This window comes from Lepidochelys kempii, chromosome 27 (assembly GCF_965140285.1).
Source record: "Lepidochelys kempii isolate rLepKem1 chromosome 27, rLepKem1.hap1, whole genome shotgun sequence".
Taxonomy (NCBI): Eukaryota; Metazoa; Chordata; order Testudines; family Cheloniidae; genus Lepidochelys; species Lepidochelys kempii.
The window spans coordinates 3,883,258-3,908,852 of record NC_136406.1 but is presented as its reverse complement, the minus strand read 5'-3'; the positions used below and the strand labels follow the sequence as shown (position 1 = coordinate 3,908,852).

The following is a 25,595-nucleotide window of genomic DNA, read 5'->3' as shown; positions in this document are numbered from 1 at the left end:
CTACAGCTTACAAGGCAACTTGGCCCCAAAAGGGACAATACGGAACCATGGCAAAACCTTACCCGTCACCAAGCACTTCCCCAAGCCATCGGGATGAAGGCGAGCAGAGTGGCCGAAGTCACAGAGGAGAGCCCGGCTTCCATCACTGGATAAGAGCACATTGTCCGCTGCCAGTGAAAAGGCTTAAAATCAATGTCCTATTCATTGAAGTCTGCCCTATGCAAAAGAAGCCAAAGCCAGGAGCCAAAGTCCTTGTTGAGCGCAAACCTAGGACACTTCTCATGCTCACAAAAGTAAGCAAATACCAGCAGCTAGAGGAAGACACAATGCCATGCATGAGTCTGCCAATTCTGACCTGCAGAGTCCCCTCTACTCCAGAGTTGGGCCTCCCCAAGCAAAGTCATGCCAAACTGAGTGGTAGAGAGGAAAAAGTGGAGCTTACTATACTCACCACTTATGACTGAATGTACAGAGCCTGAAAAGCTAGTGCACTAACCCACTGAGACACCCAGCAGCCATCTGGAATTAGTAAGAGCCTGTTCTGTCAGATATTAAGAGGAAGAAGAGTAATAGGGTGTTTTACATGAAAACCTACCTTTGACATCTCCATGCAGAATGTGGTGAGCATGAAGATACTCCAGACCCTCTAATGCTTGACCCAGGTAATGGAGGGCTCTATCCTCTGGCAAGTAGCCACTTTGTTTAATCAGCTGGCCTAGTGAGCCACCTATGAAAGAATTCAGAGTGCACACATTTCAGTCTTATATCTGTCCAGTATTCCTCAGGAGCATCAACATTCCTCCCCTTCTGCTAGGGCCAGAGATAGCCATAAGATCAGAGGGGTGACATTTGTCTCCCACGAATGGGAAAGTTCCTGTTATTTATTCTAGGAGTCCTAGGGAGGTGGTAGAATCTCCTTCCTTAGAGGTTTTTAAGGTCAGGCTTGACAAAGCCCTGGCTGGGATGATTTAACTGGGAATTGGTCCTGCTTCGAGCAGGGGGTTGGACTAGATGACCTTCAGGGGTCCCTTCCAACCCTGATATTCTATGATTCTTGCTGTCCAAGTAACCTCCATTTTTCAAAGTCCCTTACTTTGGTCTCACATAACTCAATGGCCTCATAGCAACCAATCGTCAATCTGACAGCCCAACCCCATCCAGCCCCTGCTGGTCATCCACTGATCCCTGAAGAGGCTGCGCTTTCTGTTGCCCCTGGTTGAGAAGAGGAGCTGTGTGCAAGGGAAGTACCAGGTTCAACACATACTCCCCGCTCCACACAAGTATATTCCATGAGATCAGAAATTCATTTCACAACTTCGGTCTCAATAGCAAACACTGTAGCGTCAAAGAAGACAGGTGTTTGCTTTAGTTCGAGGCTTGGAGGAATTTTGTTGGCTTTCTAGTTTTAAAAATATAAATCCAGAAGTGAGAGGATCACTCAAAATAGATGTCCATTTCTATGCACTAGTGGTGTTGACCTGCCACCACCCGTCCCACAAGAAATTAACTCCAATGAAAATCCAGACCACCACCAAAGGGATAAAAACATTTAAAACTGTGGCCTGGGCGGGGGAGGGGGGAAGAGAGGAGGAGAGAGAGACGAGGACATCAATGCCTACTTAGTTTGATGGTTACAAAGGTGCTTCCATCTTCCTTACCCTCCATTAGCTCCATGAAGATAGTAACCCAAGGACCTTCCTTCACGGCTCCATACAAAGGGACAACTTTGGGACTTGTCACTCCAGCACATGTCGTCAACTCCTCTGCACGAAAGTGTTCGACTTGCACCTGGAGAAGCAAAGAAGAAAAACTGGAGTCACGATGACTGATCCCAACAGCTCAAGGTCTGTACAACACCCTCCCCTTAAAGGATTCCTTTGGAAATGCATCTCTTCCCTCCACACGTGGGACAGCACCACTCAAAATTCTGAGCATACGTACTCTCTGTGCACTAGAACAGATTACCTTTCTGTTCCACGGCCAGAGCCAACTGGACTCTAGCAACAGAGTACAAGAGACAGTACTAGGTGTTTTGGAGCAGACACTTTTGAACAAGAAGTGCACTACAAGAATCCCAAACACTCAAAGCTACACAGCATTTGAAAAATGGCCAGAAAACATAGCTCAGGCTTCAGTGCCCTCTCCCCAAAATGCCTCCTCCCCTTGGTCTCCAGATTATAGCTGAGTGAATAACATTTTGGAAGGAAGACAAGACATAACTACAGCTGATTTGGTTTAAAAAGGAAACTGGCAACTTCACACACACTTCAGTCTGAACTTTTATCTAGCCCACAACATTGCTCAAAACGGACAGGAAATTTTCCTCTAATCTCACTTTTCAATTTGCTCTGTACATTTGATAGCACACAGTGTAGTCAGTGTCCCTGTTTGTGCTTGTCTTTCATACAACAGGAAGAAAACATTTTTATAAATGCCAGGAAAATGTGATTGTAAAAGCTACAAAGGAGGGGAAAAACCAGGGGAGGTATAGCACCCAGAATAACTTGTAAGTAATTTTTTTGAAAGAGATTAGATTTCAAGTTCTCTTTATATGCCCACGTACAGTAATCTGCTCTGTCTGTCACCTCTTTCGGCAGTAGCTATGCTACACAAGAAAAACTAAGCAGAAAGTCGATTCACATCAGTAGGCCAAAAAAAAATACAAAACTAGACACTGCTGAAGACTAGAAGGAAACCATGACTCATTTGGACACTGGTGGGAAAAGGATGCATCATGTTTCATTGTTGTCAATGGTCCAGCCATAGCTAGTTTGGTTTAATCTCAAGAATTTAAAAGCCAGCTGCCGAAATCTAGTTTGATAAGACATGGGTAGGTAGCTCAAGTCCCGTAAAAACAGAGGTGGCATTAATTTCAGGCAAGCCAGGCATTGCACCTCATTTCCATATTAGTGACTTTAAAGTGTCAGAACTTGGATCTTCATATTTCTTAATTGCTGGTTAAAATCCACCTGTTTTTGACGATGAAGAAATGCAACCCATCAGAAATCCATCCTTTCATGTACACAGCTGCCTTCTGAAGCCTGCGAGTAACAATTTCAAAGGTGACAGGCTTTCAAAATTTACCCTGTACTGGACAATCCTATTGCAAAATTATCTGAGTGCATGTGTTTGCCAGGTGGATAATTAACCCAAATGAAGAGATTCTGTACATTATGACATTAGCATAACTTGCTCACATAGTGGCCATATGTCATTGTGTGTATTTTTTAGATGTACGAGGTATCACGGGTTTCAGAGTAGCAGCCATGTCAGTCTGTATCTGCAAAAAGAAAAGGAGGACTTGTGGCACCTTAGAGACTAACAAATTTATTTGAGCATAAGCTGTCGTGAGCTTCATCGGATGAAGTGAGCTGTAGCTCACAAAAGCTTAAGCTCAAATAAATTTGTTAGTCTAAGGTTCCACAAGTCCTCCTTTTCTTTTTTAGGTATCACAGGAAATTTTAGTATAACAACATTTTCTGGTTTGTTTTAACTCTCTCTCCTGCACAGCTCACAAGTGAAACATGTGAGAAGAGATCAGATGTATTTTTTTTTTCAACTTGGTTAATTATATTTTTGCTTGTTTGTTTCCACCAGGTAATCAGTCAAGTTGAGATGGATTTATTTATAGCATAGAAAAACAGATTTTTTAAAAAAGTGAAAATACATACTCAAAAGGATTCTGAACCCAAACTTTCTAAAAGTCAGTTACCTCCCACACTCTTGACTAGAGTAATATAAGTATTAACAGCCACCAGAAAGCACGTGCACTCTGATATCCAGAGGACTATGTAGTGAGATTATGAGAGAATGTAATTTGTTTTAATATAATTACCTACAAAGGTGGGGGCATAGCTAAGACAAATCTTCAAAGAAATTCTCAAGTTCTATATGCATCATTTAATGAAAACATCTGACTTTGTTTACTGTACAATATCTAAAACGAGCTGAACCACGTAGGATCCTGGAAAAGCGTAGTTCCTTTGCAGAGCCTATAATACAAATTCACTACACTTTACAAGCATTGTTCAAACGTAATATGCAAATGATAATGCCAAGAAAAAGCCTTAAAATTAACCCCATATTAGGGTATATGCAGCCACAAATTTTTTTTCCAGAGTACATGCATCCAATATAGGAAGGTGCACCTAACCTTTTGCTCTTTGCTTTTGGACACATTTTAAGAATACAGTTAGATTCATGCAGCAGCTAAAAACATACTTCTGGTCTTAAAGATTACCCAGAGTCCACAGTAATCTCTCATCTCACAGTAACAAGTGTGCCTCACTCGATAAAGAAGGACTAGAACTGATCACTGAAATACAGGCTCCCTACCTTATCACACAGACAAAAGTTTGTTTGGTGTTTCCATACCAATGCTTTGCAGTTTGCCCTTGGATGCACAGCCTCAATAGCACAGACTCTCATAAGAGAGATACCTATAGTCCTTGGGAGTTGGAATGAAAACAGACCCAGCTTTTACTTTCTTTGTGCCTTCTTTTATTGGACATATCAAGCTTTCCTTTGTTTTCTTAAGTTACCTTTTTGGCAGCGCACTGAAATCCAGTCTGTTTGTCCTCTATTTTGTACACTTCCCCAAAAGAGCCAACGCCCAGAGAGTCATGGCACTTGGTCCAGTGAACCTCTTCTCGGTATTCATAGTCCACTGGCTTTAGTTTCTAAGAATTAGAAGTAAAGACAAGATGAAGCAAGTATGCAGGAACATGGCTGCCAATCAGCTGTGTCAAGTCTAAGACAGAGCAAAGAGCTGGGATTTTCAAAAGAAACTAGAAGAGTTAAGGGTCCCAGAATCACTCAGAAGTAACTCTGGGCTGGGATTTTCAATTCTTGCCTTTAACAAGCCCTCCCCTCCTGCTCTGTCTAGATTTCTTGGGTCACTGGTTGGGTCTCTGGGATCCAAATGACTATCCCTCCATCCTAAAGAAAAAATGAGCTATCCCCTGGAGGCCTAAAGATTTGTAAATAACTAGCCCATCTTTTAAAGGCTGTTCTTTCCACAGGCTGAGCAATGCAATGCACGCACTGGACATTGCTGTAACAGCTAGTGCGACAAGATCCAGAAGTAGAAGCAGGTGGATATTTTGTGTTTGCATGATTTACATGTGCTTCCGTTGCCCCAGGAAGCCCTGCCTATGCAATGGGTATTTAGCTGTGTAATCACCCAGCTTGTTGGTACATGGAACAAAAGCGGGGTTTGCAGGTGCAAGGGAAAAATCTCACCGGTGCAGCTTATCAACCCTCTGACCACTGGATTCAAAATAAATTGCAAATTGCACATGGAAAATAAAAGCTTATTACCTATTCACTCATATGGCCCTTTTACCACTGAAAAATTAAACAAAGGAAATCTTTGAAGACTGGCTATGCACCAAACCTCTTCCTACTATAAACACTCACTAAACTGAGCTCTTGATGGCTCTCACTGAGGCATTTTAAGCCACATGGAACTATAAAGGACATTGCAGACTGCATGAGTTAGAGTACTGCTTAAATTCACGCACACACTATAGGAGAATTTACACCACTACAGATATGACTCAATCTTTATGAGTTAACTCTACGGGAGTCTTTCCCCTGCATCACTAAGGCATTTAGATGTGTAAATTCACAGTCCTACTAAAACAGAGATGGACACACTGCCTGCCACTATGTCAGCCCAAGTACTAGGCCATAAGTATCACCTCAGTAAGCAGCACCCCCTCATTGTCATCTGTCTCTCGAAATGGCTCCTTCAAATCCAGACCACCTCCTCTCCACGTCTTGGCCAGGCTGGCTAAATTCTGCGGCTCACCGAGACTCACACTCCCCTTAAGAGCATCCACCAAATATTCTTCCACAGAAAGTTTGTCCAAGTTGGTTTCCACGGACTGGCTGACACATTTTGGGAAGCTGTGTTCTAAGCTTAGGCCAGACAAGTGACGCTCACCATTCACACAGGCCCGATCATCAAGGAGATAAGTCTCCAGAGGATTGTGTTTCATGGCACAAAGAGGACTGTCCAGCACGGGGAAGCAAGGGGGCAATCTGTTGTAAGGGAAGGGATGGAGGGTCTCTGGCTGAGGCACAAAGTCACCCTGACAGTGTAGCTTCCAAACATGGTTCAGGCACTGTACTGGGCTTATCAACTTGTGCAGTTCTGGTCTGTGCAGGTTCCTTAGCGAATGGAGTTTGCCTGCGAGCAGAACTTTTCTAGGTTTCTCAAATGGTATCTGATCACAAATTGAGTCCTTGCAAGGTTCTGAAAAACAGGAGCTGTTACTGAAGAGTGTGTTTTGGTGAGTTTCATCCTCCTGGAACACAAGAGGAAGAGAGTTAGACAGGAACTCTAACAATAAAATCCAGTCTCAAAATTCAAACCAATCACCATCAAAGAATTATATTACTCCTATGATTTTCCCTCCCAACCCATGGGGCTGAGCTTTTGTGTCTCACCTGGACTGGGATCGGTGTACAACTTTCCTGTTCTGGAGTTCTGGGCCCTTGCTTAGCAGAGGCCAGTGTTTGTATTCTGACCCTGGATCTTTTCTTGCGACGTTTCTTCCTGCCTTTACCATGATGCCTTGACCTCCAGAAGGCTGGTGCCATTTTCCCTTCTGTAGCATGGGCCACATTGTTGGGGATTTGATCAAGACTGTCTGACCGGCTACCAACAAGAAAAGCAAAGGACACATTTTAATATGAGAAACAGGCGCACATCTTCCCGGGCTGATCACTGCCAATAAAACAAAACCAGACAGGAATGGACATTACCAGTATTGCTTTCTCAGCAGGAAAAGTTACAAATGCAGCAGCATATTTGGCATTACACAGGAAAAAGATATCATGAAAGAAGGTAGACAGCACTGGGCCCACTAGAAGACATTGTCAATGTATTTTGGAAGGTACAGATTGGCAAGGCCCTGGAGGGGAGACTGTTGGAGCCACTGGCAGTAAAAATCATTGCCAAGTTGCGTTATTGGCACAGACTAGCTGTGTATTGCATGAATGTTTAATTATTAAGTTCACAATTTCTCTTATTTAAAGAATTAAAAGAAACCTGTAAGTGTGCTTAGAACAAAGATCTTTACTGACATTTTAAAAAGCAAATTTAGAGTTAAAGAAAGGATCTGGACCAATTGTTTAACAGAGTAGTCAAAATCTAAGCCAAAAACCTCTAAGTCTGTGATGACTGCTACTGTAAAACTAAGATTGCTTTCCTAGTAAAGCATAGCTATGCAAACCAGCACCACCCAGAGATTTATCTTTCAGAAGACAAATATTTGCTTTATTAGTCATTCATTAGTCAATGGCCATCAGAAGTTGTTTGTTTTCATCTAACAGGTCTATGTCCTGTTCCCTAGAAACAGCAGTGCCAGGAGAAGTAGTGAGACTGCTCCTCACAAAGCATTTCCAGTTTTAGATGTTAAGTATCATGTATTGGTCCAAGCAGTGTAGCCACCTGCCCTTATTACTCTTTATGCAGTACCCGTCGAGTTTTTCACAGCTTTTTCAATCATTCCCAGAAATCTCTTCTATCTCTGCACATTTAGCTGGTTTAGCAGCCGAGTTGTGGGTGCTAAGCTCATGACAAGATGGTAGCACTAAGCATTGTACATGTTTCATTGTACTTTTTACACACTTAAGAGATTAAATTATGTGACAGCACAATTTGCACTTTTTCAAAGGTTGCTGGCATAGAGGAAAACATCTACCGTTCTAGCGGAAGGCAAGGCAGCAGTGGGTATAAAACAGAAGTGTCAAGCATACAGCCCTGTATATTTTTAAGGTTCGGCTTGACAAAGCCCTGGCTGGGATGATTTAGTTGGGGATTGGTCCTGCTTTGAGCAGGGGGTTGGACTGGATGACCTCCTTAGGTCCCTTCCAACCCTGATATTCTATGAATCAGATCCACTCCCCTGGAAGCTTTCATCTGGTCTGTGGTGCCCTTAAGCCCATATCAAAGCAATCCAGACCGAAACTTGTTTTGCAGGACTAAGAGGAAGCTGGGCACTTGCTGAAAATGAGGAAGCTTATGCCTGATTAGCCACAGGTAACTAAGCCCCACCATCTTACTCCAAAGCAACAACCCCTTTCGCCGACACCATCAGCGCTGAACTCGGCTTCCAAGCTCCCCATCAAGCTACTGCTGCTCCTCATCCCAGCCAAGGCAGAAGGGCCCCAAAGTTCCACTTCCCCCTCCTGTGGCTGCTGCTCCCTGCCCTTCTATTACCCTCTCCTGCCTTTCTCTGCCACCCTTCCTCTTTTCTTTCCCCCTCTGTAGCAGTGCCAGTAATCCAGAGTCCTGCAACACCAGACTTATAGGTGTGGGTCCTTCTCCGCCCACCTTGCTCTTCCTGCGGTTTCCACGGAACAGGACGCAGACCTGCTCCTTGTGTTATCATTGCCCCCACCAGCCAATCCAGCCTCCCACTGCTTTCCAGAGGAAGACATGGGGAAGAATGCATGAACCTGGCTGAAGAGACATTCTTCAGTCAGACAAGACTGAAAAGATATGTCCCTTAGCATGAACTTTCTTCCTCCAACCCATGGACCTAAACTAAAAGGGTCTTTCAGCTCCCACCCTCAGGGTGATTGTGTGTAAATGTTCACTGGGAAAGAATCAAGATCCTAGGGATGAACAAGGATGACTGCAAGACAGCTAAACACATAGCCCTCAACATGCTTTGTGGGGCAGTATGTCACAGGACAGTATGTGATGCAAACGTAAAGAGAGAAAGTTACCTGGGAAAGTTACCTGGGTAAAAAAGTATTGCAAGTTCCCCACACTCCTTAGGGAAAAAAAAGAGTTCATCAATTCTAAACAGAGTTTCTTTAAATAAACTGTAGCAGTATACAAAGGGGCACCACTGAAGTAGAGTGATGTGAGACCAGTAAGTACTACATGGATATATAACTGTTTTAAAAGGCCTCTCACCTGTAACGTTTACTATCAGCTATGAAAGGCCTTTCTGAAAAGGTGGGGCTGAACTCCTGGCTGTTCTCACCTGTATGAGAGAAAACAAGATCATCATAAAGCTTAAATATTACATAGTTTCCACTGATGGCAGAAAGTGTCTGAACAAGGAGACAGTGGCAACATCTTGCTGAACCAAACCGTAATCCAGGAAAGTCACCATATTGGTCATGACCAGGGATCTTATAAATCAGTTTACCACAGGAAAACACAGAATTTGTGTTTTTACATTTTGTGAAAAAAATAAAAACGTTATAGTAGAACTCTGTGCCATCAGCATGCACACAGGAATATGGGGAATTAATGCTGACAGCCCTGGGCATCAGGGTTCCTGCTGACAGATTTTGTTTTAAATCGCAAAAAACCCACCCCCATACAGACTTGTTTTTTTTTTAAATTGAAGAATTTGGGGGGTGGGTTCACCATGGAACACTAGGATCCCTAGTTATGACATATCATGAAGAGCTATAGTATTTTTTCTGAGATCAAACACTCCCCAAACACTAGGAATCTTCCCTCCAGTTCTTTCCTCCCCTTGCATCTTCTGGAATTTTCACGAAACTCAGAACTTACTGCCATAGAATGTTCATTGCTGGTCATAAAATCAGGGACCAATGGCCCTGGCTTGGGACTACAGTGTGGGTAGTTGCTGCTGCAGGAGCAACCTTATGCAGCTCTGAGAATACCCCTTAGTCATGGCCTGTAACCACCCTGCTATTCCATTACTTGGTCTTTATTCAGCAGAGACTGCCAAAATAGTCAAAGGTCTGGTGACGTGGGTAAATGGGAACTGGAAAACGATCACCAAATTCACCTTGCCTACAATCACAAAGACAGATGTGAACCCAGCTCTCCAGAGATGCAAAGCTAGTGAAATACCCCACTGCACTACCTACTCCCCTCAACAAAAAGCTGTGCAACTCACATTCAGCCTGGGCGATGATAGAAATGGATGCAGAACCCCCTTCTGTCTCTTCTTTTGCTGTTCCTTTGGTGATCACATCTTTCAGGATCTTCCATTGACTGTGGAAGGCAACTTTCTCTGAATCTTCTACTTTGCAAACACTGCTCTGCTTCTCACTCACTGTTTCACTCAGCCCTTTATTAGCAGAAAGCTCCTTCTGGTGCCCGATGGTGGGGTCAGGAGCTCCTTGGCATGCAATTTCCATCACGGCCATTTCATAGGTTCACAAAGACACTGCATAAAAAAACCCTTGTTATAATATTTTATCCTTCTGTAGATTCTTTTATTCAAGAGTCTCAAACAATTAAGTTTGAACATCCACATGAAGCAAGGAATAGCTTAGATTTTGGTGGCACCATATGTTCCCCCAGGTCACACAGAACTACCTGGGAGCTGTGAACAGAACTCTGGCATCCTGGGTCCCATTTCCCTGCTCTTACCACTAGGTCAGAGACACAAGATGAGATCTAAAATCTAGGTTAAGACTGAAGATTTTTCCTTCATCTCATATTCATGTGGCCTAACTACAAAAAGTAAATCAAGCATAATTATTTAAAAGCCCCATCCTTTTAAAGATGGAATGGTCACTCAAATCCACTCTGTTTCCTGAATGATTTATCAGGTGGATCTGCAGCTTCCATATTCTCTGCACATCCCCTTACAACCTGTACCTTTGAAATGGTCAAGTAGTATTCCTGGCTGTTCTCTCCCCTGCACTGCCTACCATCTTCGAATTTTTTTCTTACAGTTTGTGTGTTAAGGGTGGTTGGTTTGTTTGTTTTAGAGGGGGAGGGAGTTTGAGTTTGTTGAGTTGTGTGTGTTAAAAAGAGGAAAGTATGCTCTAGCTTATTCCTTGCCTGTCATGAGTCATTTCCTCATTCCAATCCATCCACCAGTAAAAGCGAGATCTTAAAGTAACTGCTTCTTTTATTAAACAGCTTGTGAAAATTCAGATTCTTATAGTAAGTGTAGACAGATGAATATTATAAGTCCCATGCTCCCCCCCCCTCCACAAAATGTAAGACAGGAAAAAATGATGTTTGAATAAAACCAGTAAAAGCAGAAACAGGACTATTCCAAGTGCATGTTCATCAGCTTATTGAGTATCACAGTGCTCAGACTCTGATTTTGCTGGTCACTGTCTGGGGTAACAGAACTTAATCTAAACATGCCCCTGGCGACTACAGGTATGATCTTGGAAGGAGCACTGAGGGTGCTTAGCACCTCTCAGGATCAGTGCCTACAGGGCCACCTTAAAAAAGAAATGAATTGTTTGGCCCCAAGTGCACATGCTTGTGTGGTTAGCAAATAAGCACCTAACAGCCTGGCAGGTAGACAAGATAAGTCAACAACGACCACATTCAGAGGCTAATTGAGCACAGAACAGCTGCTGTGAGAAAGATGTGCTGGTGACAGAATCCTTCTCACTACACTAACTCCCCTCTGCCTCTTCCCTACAGAAATTATTTCAAGTCCAAGTGCTGTGAACTAATCTCCCGGAGCAGCAGAGTCAGCCTGCCAAATGACTGACTCAAACCACCAGTGACCTAGTAGACAAGTTCAGAGCTATTCTCGAATTCACACTCTCCTTATTTGCAATAAACTTACCTCAGACTCTCTCCTTGCCTTTCCCTCACCCCCACAAGACCCAGAGAGATCTTTGAACCCTACCTCCCCCCCCCCCCCCCAAAATATACAAGCTAAAACATCAGTATCATTCCCAAAAACTGCACCTCAGTTTTGTTAAATACATTTAGGGAGACTGAACCATCACAACCTCTTGGTTCCCTTGAAATGGAAGGGAATCACACAGATATACTGACATTCAGGTCAGTGCAAGGAAGACTTATTTTGTGTGTAAATTAAAAAGGAGAAATACCAGTCTTAATAGAAATCCCATGTAGCTAGTGTAAACAAGACTATTAAATTCACCGTAGAGTCAACTTAATACATGATTCAAGTCAACAGGGCTGTGAAGGAGTAAAAATCAAAAATCTGGATGAGTTTGTTACCTCAAATTATAATGCTAATCTCAGTTTCCAACTAAGGACAACTAAGTTGTGGGAATTCTCACAGATATGAGTTGGAAATGGGAGACTGAATAAAAAGGATTGGCCATCATGTTTATAACCACAACATTCCCTGGAACCACAGGTTCCAATCCCAGCAGATTCAACCCTTCCCAAATATGTAAACTCTGTTCTACACACAGTTGGAAGTGTTAATCCCGAAAGGTGCCAACTATCCACAACTCTTATTGATTTGGTTGCAGGCACTTACCACCTCTTGGCACACAGCTTTTTTCAGTTAGATTTTTAGAGAAAAAGGCTTAGATCCTGAAAGGTATTTCGGCACCTAACTAATTGAAATCAGTTAGGGAGTTAGGTGCCTAAATACCTTTGAGGATCTGGGCCAAGGTCCTGTGGGCTCTGAACAGACATTAAAGAGAAGTTTGCTCCAGGGCTCCCCATAATGGGGCAGCGTTGCTGGTTGTCCATCAGGGTGATACCCTACCACTGCAGCGGCCATCACATTCCCCTGAGGTTGTCACTACATACTCTAGCTGGTGAGAAAGAAAAGTGAGACAGAAATGCAACATTTATTAGGACTATATTCTGCAGTTAAGACAGGGGTTCCCTGTTTCATTAATGAAATTGCTTCTTTAATTTCAAAACTTCATCTCCCCCACCACCCTCTCCCAAAAGTCAAACTCAAGGATTAAGCTAAATTTAAACACTTCCAGATTTCTTCCCTGCCTGACCACGAAGACTTGCTCTGAAAAAACAGGCCCATGAAAATGAAGAAATCACAGGGGGGCAGCCACATAGAAACAGAGCTAGGAGATGCGAACACTATACCACCTACCTGCAGTTGACCTCACTTAACTCCATCATAGTTAAAAACTAATTGCACCTTGTCTCCACTAAGATTTTACAGCAAGATAACTGACGCATGTTAGCTATCTCACTGTAAAAAACCACACCTTTTTTGGCAGCAAAGACTTAGCCATAGTCTACCTTCCCTCATATGAACAGCAAATTGAAAGTTATCGTACAGCACTGAAGAAGACTTCAGATGGCTTCAGAGACTCTTTCCCCAAATAACCTCAGACACAGAAACAGTTGCCATATTGGACCAGGACACCTGCCACACAAACACACAGGATGGAATTTTTCAGGAGCCTAAAGGAATTAGGCACCCAAATGCCACTGAAGTTCAAAGGGAACAGACTGCTCAAATCCCTTCAGCTCTGTTAAAACCCCAGCTTTGATCACTTTGCTTTTTTGATGCACCACTCATCCACTCCAGTTCTTCATCTGAACATTGTCTACTTAGACTGGAAGCTCTTTGGGGCAGGGACTTTGTCACTTCAGACAAACACACTTACTGTGATTTTAAACTTAAAAAACTTTATGTAAGAGCTAGATTTATAGCTAGGCAAGGGAGAACCAGATCAAAGCATTTCAAAGTCTGAAAGGTCTATAGCACATTAAACCTGCTCTTAATCATTTGCTGTGAAGGCCAAATCTCCCCTGCCAATTGCTATTTTGGAAGGGTTCTAGTCAGCACTTTGTCAGGGCAGTCAGGCAACCTATATTTTGCCATTTGGGAGTTCTGGCCTAAGTTAATTTATACATTTAAGAGGACTACTTTAAAAAAAAATCTAAGGCTATTAGAAGAAATGTATAGCTATAATGTTCAACAACTGTTTCAGACTGATATTGTTTGAAATAAATAAATGCCTCTGGGAGATGAGTTTTATAAGCTATGCATTTAACTCAGGTCACCCAAAAGCTGCTTTTGGTTTATTAGAACATGCAATTAAAAAGTCTTAGCAATATTACTTTGCTGACCTATACCTGGCCACCAAAAATGAAGCTTCACAACTGCAGGATGGAGCCAGGAATTTACACATCACACCAACAGGGAACGCTACATTCCCATCCCCTAGACTTTGCCTACGCTAAGGTTGTTTTGGGACCTGTAATTCCCAAAAAGTGCACTCCCACCACAGGCAGCAACTGAGGAAGCAAAGAGTAGTCCAAAGCTCAAATGTCTGAGACGTTAGACAACAAGATGGTAAAAAATACTTGAGCCTGTATAATCCCTTACCTACATCACAGCTTCCACAAGGAGAACAGCACTTGTGGAAAGTTATAGGTCCAACAGAAAAACATTAGAATAGAGAATGCTCTGGGGAGCTGAGAATTTCATACAGAACTACAAGATGCCAATTCCATCATGCAAAAAGTGCATTATCAACTCTGACACAGTTCTTAAAAATGTATTATGCCTCCATTAAAGCTTATAAATGACTTTTTCTGCCATCTTTTCCTTACTTCATTTGGTTGGTATACATAGACTTCCTTCACTGCCCATGTTTCAATGGAATTGAAATTAAGATAGTTCTGTTTATTTCCTTGTCAGTTTAAGCCATATTATGGCAGCATAGCTCTGTGGTTGGTTGTTAACTAGCAGAGTCAGTCAGCATGGGGAAGTTTCAGTTTGTCCCAGAATGGATTAAGAAACATGTTTAGAATACAGAGAACATTCCTCCAACAATTTATTTGCAACTTTAAGGTCAGTATCAGCAAAAAGATGATTTCTGGAAATCTTGGGTACCTGATGGAGTTAAATGTAGGCTTTGTACAGAAACTTGCTGTTTGATGACTGAAAGCAGTGAGAGTTAAATAACTTGTTATCCTTCTAGAGAAGGTTCCCCCACCTCTTGCACTACACTTTTCCTTCCACAGACAAGAATATCTATACAGACCAGAGAAGGTTAATTGGTCCATAATGGATTGGCAAGTGCTCCTATGCAAAACAGTCTACTATTTTAATGAATCATTATCAAGCTTAAAAAGTCATATTAAAATAGCTTTCCTCATGTTAATATCTTCAATTAAGCCCCAAAAGTTTTCAAAAAGTAAGTATCATTTATTCTGCTTACTTTTTACACTTCAGAGTGATTAATGAACTAGAATAGTAATAGTAATTAGAAATAATAGTGTCATGTACCACTACAATGCTGCAATGTAATGCAATGCTGTGGGGAAACATTTGTTTGGATTTAAAACTTTAAGCATTTTTTAAAAAATGCTTAAATATGTCTATCTTTAATTCCACACACTTACTTATGTCTAGGGCCCAAACTACCTCCTAATGATGTTCTTTTCATATTACTGAAATGGGATGAGATTCGCTAAAACTATTTGCCCAAATATGACATATCTTCATATGTACCCATTTCGTTCAAGTTAGCTGAGTTAATGTTTGCAAAGCATTTTGTAAATAACTCTCATAGAAGCTGCAAGTTAGTAAGCATCAATCTAGACAAGATTTTCAGTGAAGTTTAGTTGTTTGTACATCTCCATCCATGTTCACGATCCAGTAGTCCAACACAACATCCTGACCTCATTTTTTAAAAAGCCATTTCTCAAGCAAACTTATTTGCAATTATATCCCCAACTTAAAATAAGATGGTATTTAAAAAAGAGACATTCCCATCTATGTCCTATGTTACAATAATTCAATATTTTCTGCGTAGACAGGACTAAACGGTCACCAAATATTATAAATATTGTACAATCCAATACCAGAAGACACAGTAAAATGGTTTGGTCCCATCTACACCAACCATGCTACTTCTCCCCCAGGCCCTTACAGGACATATTTTGTAATATCAACAGGAAATCAGCTCTCACTTAAATGCTTTTACTAAGCTTAGTAGAGATCGAAGCATTTCCATATAAGCTTCATTTAAATATTTCCCTTTAATCTTGTGAACCCAAACAACATCGTAATGGTGAATGAGACCCAGAAAGTCAAACTGACTCATTTAGTTTCAATGTCCAATCTGAGAAAAATACTATTAGTCAAACAGTAATATTTTAAGGATGTATAGGGGAGGGATAGCTCAGTGGTTTGAGCAATGGCCTGCTAAACCCAGGGTTGTGAGTTCAATCTTTGAGGGTGCCATTTAGGGATCTGGGGCAAAAATTGGGGATTGGTCCTGCTTTGAGCAGGGGGTTGGAGTAGATGACCTCCTGAGGTCCCTTCCAACCCTGAGATTCTATAATCGAGAGCCATTTAGGTCTTTCTAGGGCACCCATCATCACCATGGTATCAAGATGCCAAATACAAAAATGAAGAATCCCAACAATTTTGTACAAAAAACCTGGCCTCTCCTTCCACACAGCTGTTGCTACTAAAAGGTTAAAGTAACAGTATGCTATTCAGAGAGACTTGGCTTCTCGTGAAAGCTATCACTTAGTAGCGCAATTTTTTCAAATGAGTTGTCAGTTATGATAATTGCACAGCCATTAGTTTTAAGATAGTTAAATGTTAATATAAAAATGTATAGCACTTTTGATGCTCAGATTAATTTGAAATTAGGATTTGGAGACATCCATATGCAGACTCACACTGTGTATAGACAAAAGAAATCACTTGTATGAGGGCTCGGAAATCCGGTTTAAAAAGCAATTTGCAAGTTGTTTATGGACATCAATTTCTTGCTGCCGCTTTCAACTCATGCATGGTAGTGCATGTATGTTTCCAGCTTAACTGATATTAAGATGAAACAGACAGGAAGCATCTGAAATCAACCGCAGCAGTGACTTATTAATCAGCAAAGTAGTATTTTAACCTTTTGCCAAAAAAAAAAATTGTTTTAAAGAGAAGTGATATGGTCAGATAATGAGTGGTGAGTAAACAGGCAGTTAAACTGAACTTCAGATCTTATTCATTGTATATTTTGATTGGCTGATCTCAAGGTCTCTGCCTCATTCTCTCCTCCCCTCCCCATTGTAAAGGATAGCTTTTGTAGCTCTGCACCTAGCAACTCCCAATCAAAACACCAAAGTCTGCAATTTAATCTCCTAACGTATTAGGAGCGCTTCTTTGCTGTGAAAAGCAGAGCAGGCAGGAAGCAAGTTACTTCAAAAAATCAAAAGGGAAAGTCTGCTCACTAGTAGAAAAATACCATCTAAGCTTAAAACGTCTCTTTAGGCCTCCTCTGAAGCTCTCACCAGAGCACATGGAAAAGAAACAGCAGGTTCAATTGAATTCAAGACTCCTTTATTCTAGACTGAAAATGCATATTAGTCAATAATGAGATCACTTAGGAATACTATGTTTTTCAATAATGTTTCATGAAACAATTGTTAATTTGCTAAAATATTTCACAAAGTTGACAATAGATGTGAAGATGTTTGGGTTGGACAACACACAGGTAGAATCCAGAGGAACAGAACAGAGTTCAGTGATAGCAACATTAAGTATTTAGTTAAGGTATAATACATACACACAAATTTCAGAGCTATTAGAAATCTGCCGCTCTTTCAACACTCCCCTGAATGAATGAAGTTGGTGTTTTGCTAATACCATAGGTCAGGGTTACTCTCAAAACATTCTGGATATCAGCTATTACTGGCAAAGCCATTCATGTCAAACTGTAAGAGACTAAAATAAGAGACAGGTTTCAGGGTAGCAGCCGTGTTAGTCTGTATCCGCAAAAAGAAAAGGAAGACTTGCGGCACCTTAGAAACCAACCCAGTTATCTGAGCATGAGCTTTCGTGGGCTACAGCTCACTTCACCGGCTGCATGCCGTCTCTAAGGTCTCCACGTTAGTCTCCAAGGTGCCACAGGTCCCCCTTAAAAGAAGGGAGAGTTTAATTTAACAAGTTCAAACAAACACGGTTGCTGATGCAAAGGTCCAGGCTGAGGAAGTCCATTTAGTACGGGGAACAGCTCGGATTTCCGGCACAGGAACTTGGCCTGACTCAGGCGAGTTACTTTAGCAGCGCTCGGGCGGCTGAACGCGCTTACAACGCCGAGCGCAGCCAGCAGCAGGACGCCGCAAGCCGGATTGCTGACGCTGCCCGACGGGAGCCACGTTTGCGGGGCTCGCTCTCCGGCCAGGCCGCGGCAAAGACGCCGCTCGCCCCAGCCCCGCCGCGACCGGGCTCCGGCTGGGGGGCCTGCTCCGAGCCCCCTCGCCACCGCCCGCATGGCCCCCTCGGCGGCCCCGCGGGGAACCAGCGCCCCCTGCAGGAGCCGGCCCGCTCCCGAGCCCGCCCGGGGAGCTCCGCGGCCCCGCGCGTCAGCCGGGGGCGGGCGGCGACCCCCGGCCCCGCTGTGGGCAGCCAGCGCCGGGCGCCCCGGAGAAGGGGCCCTGCCCGCTGCTGCCGCCGGGGCGGGGCGCGGGCACGGCCCGGGGGCAGCGCCCCGCGCGGGGCAGGGCCGCAGGGTGCTGGGGGGGGGGGGGGAGCGGCAGGGCCCCGCAGCGGGGGAGGAGCGGGGACGCGCCCCACGGCCCCGCAGCGGGGGAGGGGCCAGCGGCCGCCACGCTCCGCGCTCACCTACCCGCTCCGGTCCGTGCGGGGGCCTCGAACCCGGCGCGACCCCTCAGGGTCCCTCCACGGCGCCTGAGAAGTTCAGGGCTGGGGGCCGCATCTGCCACGGCACCTGCCTGGCCACGCCCCGGGGCCCGCCGCCCAATAGCCGCAGACTGTAGCCCGCTGCCCACGCCCCCACGGGGCTGCGGCCCCGCCCAACCGCCCTGCCCCGCATTCTAGGCCCGCCCCCTCCAGCCCACGAGCCAATCAGCGCGCACACTCCTTCCAGCCCCACGCTGCCGGTTCGGAAGCGATAACCGCTCCCGCCCCCTGGCGCTACGAGAGATTTACTTGGTCCGCCGCCCCAGCTCTCGGCTTTCATTGGGCGGAGGGGGCCTGTGGTTTCCCAGAAGTGGGCGGGGCTTCTTGCAAACCATTTCCCTTCCCCCTCCGGGCGCGGCACGAATCGCTCAACAGCGCCTGCGCCGCCCGCGAGAGCGTGGGAGGAGGGAAATGACTGCGTTCCGGTGCGCGGGCGCATGCGCAGGTCGAGGGCCGCCGGCTGTTTGTTTACCAGCTGCTGAACTGAGGAGCGAAGTGGAGCTGCGCGTGCGCGGGAGCGTGCGGCCGTTAAGCGGCTGCTGACGAGTGGGCGGCTCCGTCTTCCCGCCTTTGTCTCCTCAGGGGGGTCCGCAGTGAGCCGCGGCCGCCGGCGATGGCCGCTCACGGCCCCAGTCGCTCTGGCCCGGCCCCAGGGTCCCTCGAGCTGCGCGAGGGGCCGGGGCCTGGCGCTTCGGAGGGAATGGCCCGGCCAGTGCCCCAGGCCCAGCCTCCGGCACTCGGGGGTTACGGGGCGCCCGGTGCACGGGCTTGCCTCCCTGCCCGCCCTGGCTAGCAGCCGCTGATGGACCTGGCCCCCGGGAGCTTGGCTAACTCCGGTTTGAACCCCGTTGTGCTTTGGCCTTCCCAGCACCCCCTGGCAGCCACCAGCCACGTGACGTTTGCTTTTCCTTCCCACGCCAACACACTTCGTTGTACGTTTACAGGAGGGTGCCGCTACCAGCGGAGTTTCCAAAAATATTTTTTTTCACCTCAGTGAAGCACTGACGGGAGGAAAGAAATCCTCAGCTAGGGAACTAAAGCGACACATCTACCAGCTCCTGTGGATGCTGTTCGGGGCTTGCAAGCCAGCACCACTTGTCCACATCCGTGTCCCCTTCCCCTTTTCCTTGTTTAAGAGCCACACGCTAATCTCAGCCTTTTCCCCCACAAGGCACTTTGGAATGACAGGAACGCCACTGCTCGCCTCCCGCTCTGCCGCTGACTTCCAGGGCTGTGATGCTAGAGTGTTGGCTGTTTACCAAGTCCGAGGGTTTGGCAGAAGTATCTTCCTAACGCTGTGCTGCAAGTTTCTGCCTTGGAGGTCAAGCCCAGTGAAAAGGAGCATAAAAAGGGCTGTATTTAGGACAATTTTTTCTGCTCACTTTTAGGTTTCCTTAGCAAATCCTGTCCTGTGAATGTTCAGTGCTAGCATTTTGTACAGAACACTTTGCGTATCAGGGAACACCAAAGCTTTGACCATTAATTGCTATGCATGCCCTGAGTATTTGGTCTGGTCTCTTTTTTTTTTATAGCCAGTGAGCCATATCATTGTGATTCTTATGACTCCCTACAGTTCCTACCGGCTTGCTATTGTTCAATCTTGTAATTAAAATTTAAGGCATTTAAATTAAGTTTTTTTACAATGCTTAAATCACTGAAATTTGCCAGTAAGTGCAAAGGAAAAGTGGTTGTGGGAGCTGTTAAAGTTACAATGGGTACATAAACTATTATTCATCCTAAGGCTTTTTTGGATTACATATTCAACTATTCTATGGGCCAAAATGTAAGGTCCTTAGTCCTGCAAACTGTGATTGACTTTATGGGATTTCTGCTTTACGGCTTTGCCGTTCCTCCGCCAGTTTTGATGTAGATGATGTCTCGTTTTAAAGATAGCAAGGTGTAGCTGCATAAGATCTTTTTGAATTGGTTTCAGAATTCATTGCCAAATATACTACTGGACAACAGTATTCCCTTTTGTGTAAGGTTGTTGTGTGTGCACCACTGTCCGCTATTGGAAGTGATGCCACGCTTGTTCAAGTGTGAGTGTCATAAGCCTTAATACCATTACAGATGATAAAAGGAAATTGTCCTTTAACTCAAGTGATAAGGATTTGGGGGATTGGAGCAGCAGAAACCAAGTTCTCTCCCTTCATAAATTGCAAAGTCCTTTGTGACCATTTATCTCTCACAATCCCATCACTCAACCATTGGCTGTTCATACAGCAGCAGCACATGGACAAAACGTGAAAAAAAGATGAGAAGGGAGAGCTATGTTTAATGTAAAATATTCCGCCAACTTGTGCATTTCCTAAAGTATCAGCCAGTGTTTACCTAAAATTATATAAAATAAGGCAGAAAAGGAGAGGACAAGAAGTGTAGTAGCACCTAGATACTGCAGCTACGCTGGATGCTCAGTTGGATAGTCATGCACTCACCAAGAGTAGTGAGCCTCTGAGCAATATGAAATAGTAACATTTAAAAGGCTCTCTCTGAATTAGTCTTTTACTGGGTGGGGTATAGGAAAGCTTCTGTGGTGTCTCATTGAGTCCCGTCCAGTTTTTAAGTCTTCTGCAAGAAGGCAGACCAAATTAAACCTTTTCAAGAATTAGAACTAGCCCCAGGTGTGACCACACTGCAATAGGGAACAGTGAAGTTTTCAGCAGATCAGATCGATAGCCTTTCCCCTTTTTAGTTTAGCCTCTTCCCTTCTGAGAAGGACTTCCTCTCTCTTTCTGCACTTTGCTGCTGCTGTTCAAAAGTCTTTAAACATTGTATATTTCCCCTGGTGACCAGACAGCAAGTGTGAAAAATCAGGACGGGGGTAGGGAGGTAATAGGAGCCGAATATCAGGACTGTCCCTATAAAATCAGGACATCTGGTCATCCTACCCTTAACTGTTGTCAGCTGATTTAGTTTTCAGCTTCTGTTTTACATGGATAAGGATTTCCCCATGTGATTTCAGGTCTTCTCCCTGGGACAGATAAAAGTTAAACACAAACAAGAGACCATAACTTGTAAGGAATTCTGAGGGAAAGGAGTTTGTTTAGCAATTGTGGCCTGATGTTCCCTATGCATTTATGCAGCATCTGGCCACCGACTCACTCCCTTTGGACTGAGTGTGGGCAGCAGACTTCTTGTGGCCTTTGTAAGTGACATGCTGTGCCTTGCGGGAGGATGACTAACAGCCTGCAGCAAGCAAGCTTCGAACAAAAACCACCATGGAGGATGCTCTGAGCAATCTTGAAACTTCAGCTGTAGCAGGATCCTGTTTTTCTGGTTAAAGGTACACAGTCAGTTCCCTCCACCTCAAGCGCACACTATCTGAATGCTGCCATGTGCCCAGACTTCCCTTTTCTACATGCAGTCTTGTCACTGGGCCATTATCCCCTTAGGGTAGAGTTCCTCAGCCTTTAGCTGGAGTAAGGTTTCTTCATAAAGGAATGGAGCTGCACAAAGCCACAAAATAATCCCATCATAACATGCAAGTTTCATAGTAATGTGGTGATATTGTTATCATAATCACCAGAGAATATTATACTTTGCAGTTAGCAGGCCTTTCCATGACTACTTAGTCCAAGCCAGGACACAGGTGACACCAGGCATCACTGGTTGTGTTGGTCAGTCTGAGAGCTTGAGAACCACAGGATCTGGTATACAGGCCCTAGGAATGCTCAGTTGAGATAGTGTTGCAATTCTTTGGACTAATGATCAGTCAAGTCTCTTCCACCTCTTAGGTCTATGATATCCTACCCTCCAATGATGCATGTGGAAGTATAACTGGCGGAAGGAAGGTTGAAAAATGCCACAACCATAAAAAAAGTTTCTGAATGTTCAAAGATTTTAATAAAGTTCTGTCTTGGAACCTTTGATTGTTTCTTCACCAAATTATATTTGCTAGATTAGTAGAGATGTTCGCACCATGCAGAAAAGACCTTACTGGTTCTTTTATGCCCCCGGCTCACTGGGATTAAGCATGGTTAGAACTATGGAAGGAGGACACTAAGCCTAACCTTTAACAAAACACAACAGAATCTGGAAGTGAGCTGCTAGCTATTCAAGCCACGTTCTTTTCCTCTACAGTCCCTTAAGTGTTTCATCATGATTCACATCCTTCATACCCATCCCTACTATAACCATGCACCCTTCCAAAATGTTGCCCAGAAACTAAATGAACACTTTGCCTTGATTTTCAGTAAGGATGATAACATGGAACATGTGCATGGAGGCAGTATGGCTAATGGAAATAAGTGTCTAGAAATGGAAATTACCATGTCTGAGGTGGAAGAAAAACTTAAAGATATTAATGAGCTCAAATTGGAGGAGGACCAGATAATTTCCAGCCCAGAATACTGAAAGAATTGGTATTTGAGATTACTAGTCCAGTAGCAAGGATTTTTAATACATTTATATATTCAGGGATAGTACCATATGACTGGAGAATAGCTAATGTTGTACCTATATTTAAGAAAGGGGGGAAAAAGTGATCTGGACAATTAAAAACCTGTTAGTCTGACCTCAGTAGTATGCAAGGCGCTAGAACAAATTGTGAAGGAAAAAATAATTAAATTAATGGAGGGTAAGTGGTAAAGGGGATGTAATGCAATATGGGTTCTTGAAAGGCGGATCGTGCCAGACTAATTGATATTTTAGGTAAGGGAAGTGCAGTAGATCTCATGTACTTGGACTTGGACCCATGATACTTGCCATGGTATCATATGGGAAATTATTAGCTAAATTAGGGAGATGGAGATCAGTACAAGAATTGTAAGGTGGATAAGAAACTGGCTAAAGAGGAGAAGGCAACAGGTTGTTCTGAAAGGTGAATTATTGGGCTGCAGGGAGGTAATTAGAGGAGTTCCTCAAAGATTGGTTTGGGGACCAATCTTATTTAATGTTTTTATTAATGACATTGGCACAAAAAGTAGGAGAGTGTTAATGAAATTTGCTGATAATTAAAAGTTGGGAGGCATCATCAGTACAGAGGACCAGAAAATTATACAGGACAATCTGGATGACCTTGAAGACTGGAGTGACAGAAATGGTACAAATTCAATGGTACAAAGTACAAGGTCATGCACCTAGGGTGTAACAATAAGAATTTCTGCTACACTACAAGCATCAGTTGGAAGTGACAGAGGAGAGAGACCTGCGTGTGTGGGTTGATCACAGGATGACTATGAGCCATGAATGTGATGCAGTATGAAAAAGGCAAATGCAATTTAGGATGTATCAGGCGAGGCATTTCCAGTAGAGACAGAGAAACATTCAGGCCACTATAAGAACAGGAGTACTTGTGGCACCTTAGAGACTAACAAATTTATTAGAGCATAAGTTTTCGTGGGCTACAGCCCACTTCATCGGATGCATAGAATGGAACATATAGTAAGATCTATATATATATATATACACATACAGATAAGTTGGAAGTTACCATACAAACTGTGAGAGGATAATTAGTTAAGATGCGCTATTATCAGCAGGAGGGAAAAAAAAACTTTTGTAGTGATAATCAAGGTGGCCCATTTAGACAGTTGACAAGAAGGTGTGAGGATACTTAACTTAGGGAAATTGATTCAATATGTGTAATAACCCAGCCACTCCCAGTCTCTATTCAAACCCAAGTTAATGGTATCTAGTTTGCATATTAATTCAAGCTCAGCAGTTTCTCGTTGGAGTCTGTTTTTGAAGCTTTTCTGTTGCAAAATTGCCACCCTTAAATCTTTTACTGAGTGGCCAGAGAGGTTGAAGTGTTCTCCTACCGGTTTTTGAATGTTATGATTCCTGATGTCAGATTTGTGTCCATTTATCCTTTTGCGTAGAGACTATCTGGTTTGGCCAATGTACATGGCAGAGGGACATTGCTGGCACATGATGGCATATATCACATTGGTAGATGTGCAGGTGAATGAGCCCCTGATGGTGTGGCTAATGTGGTTAGGTCCTATGATGGTGTCACTTGAATAAATATGTGGACAGAATCGTCATCGGGCTTTGGGTTAGTGTTTTTGTTGTGTGGTGTGTGGTTGCTGGTGAGTATTTGCTTCAGGTTGGGGGGCTGTCTGTAAGCGAGGACTGGTCTGTCTCCCAAGATCTGTGAGAGTGAGGGATCATTTTTCAGGATAGGCTGTAAATCTTTGATGATGCACTGGAGAGGTTTTAGTTGGGGGCTGAAGGTGACAGCTAGTGGTGTTCTGTTATTTTCTTTGTTGGGCCTGTCCTGTAGTAGGTGACTTCTGGGTACTCTTCTGGCTCTGTCAATCTGTTTTTTCACTTCAGCAGGTGGGTACCGTAGTTTTAAGAATGGTTGATAGCGATCTTGTGGGTGTTTGTCTCTGTCAGAGGGATTGGCGCAAATGCGGTTGTATCTTAGAGCTTGGCTATACACAATGGATTGTGTGGTGTGTCCTGGATGGAAGCTGGAGGCATGTAGGTAAGTATAGCGGTCAGTAGTTTTCTGGTGTAGGGTGGTGTTTATGTGACCATTGCTTATTAGCACAGTAGTGTCCAGGAAATGGACCACTTGTATGGATTGGTCTAGGCTGAGGTTGATGGTGGGATGGAAATTGTTGAAATCATGGTGAAATTCCTCAAGGGCTTCTTTTCCATGATGAAGATGTCATCAATGTAGCGCAAGTAGAGTAGGGGTGTTAGGGGACGAGAGCTGAGGAAGTGTAGTTCTAAGTCAGCCATAAAAATGTTGGCATACTGTGGGGCCATGCGGGTACCCATAGCAGTGCCGCTGACTTGAAGGTGTATATTGTCCCCAAATGTGAAATAGTTGTGGGTGCGGACAAAGTCACAAAGGTCAGCCACCAGGTGGCTGTACAAGGCACTGATACAAACTAATTTGGAATACTATGCACAATTCTGGTCACCCATATTTCAAGAAAGATTATTTTTAACTGTAAAAGATGCAGAGAAGAGCTCCTAGGATGATCAGGGGAATGGAGAATCTTGTAAGAGGAAACTGGAAGAGCTTGGCTTAGTCTAGCAAAAGAAGGCTTGCTTAGTCTAGCAAAAAAAAAAGTAGTCTAGCAAAAGAGAGGATATGATTGCTCTCTATAAATACATCAGGGAGGATGAAGAGCTATTTAAGCTAAAAGACACTGTTGGCACAAGAATAAATGGATATAAACTAGTCATGAACAAATTCAGGCTGGAAATTAGAAGAAGGTTTCTATCCATTAGAAGGGTGAGATTCTGGATGTCAGGAGT

The 25,595-nt window shown here is 43.9% G+C and overlaps 1 protein-coding gene and 1 long non-coding RNA gene across 5 annotated transcripts in view; one reads left to right on the top strand and one right to left on the bottom strand.

The window, feature by feature from the left end:
• Positions 1–18,422, bottom strand: part of MAP3K14 (mitogen-activated protein kinase kinase kinase 14) — a 29,670-nt gene extending 11,248 nt beyond the window's left edge. Inside the window, exons 1-10 of one of the 4 annotated variants that reach the window (XM_073326046.1) lie at positions 18,303–18,422; positions 17,245–17,402; positions 9,900–10,172; positions 8,936–9,005; positions 6,454–6,664; positions 5,703–6,311; positions 4,542–4,679; positions 1,659–1,788; positions 596–727; positions 63–167 (exon numbers count right to left, since the gene is read on the bottom strand). In XM_073326046.1, the coding sequence (XP_073182147.1) occupies positions 63–167; positions 596–727; positions 1,659–1,788; positions 4,542–4,679; positions 5,703–6,311; positions 6,454–6,664; positions 8,936–9,005; positions 9,900–10,152 (1,648 nt within the window). In that variant the 5' untranslated portion in view covers positions 10,153–10,172; positions 17,245–17,402; positions 18,303–18,422. The remainder of the gene's footprint in view (positions 1–62; positions 168–595; positions 728–1,658; positions 1,789–4,541; positions 4,680–5,702; positions 6,312–6,453; positions 6,665–8,935; positions 9,006–9,899; positions 10,173–17,244; positions 17,403–18,302) is intronic. The other 3 variants (XM_073326045.1, XM_073326044.1, XM_073326043.1) reach the window with 3 other exon arrangements.
• A 361-nt stretch (positions 18,423–18,783) lies between these two features.
• Positions 18,784–23,287, top strand: LOC140903860 (uncharacterized). Its single transcript, XR_012156352.1, has 2 exons — positions 18,784–21,663; positions 22,115–23,287. It is a non-coding gene; the product is annotated as an uncharacterized LOC140903860 (long non-coding RNA).
• Positions 23,288–25,595: the final 2,308 nt, after the last annotated feature.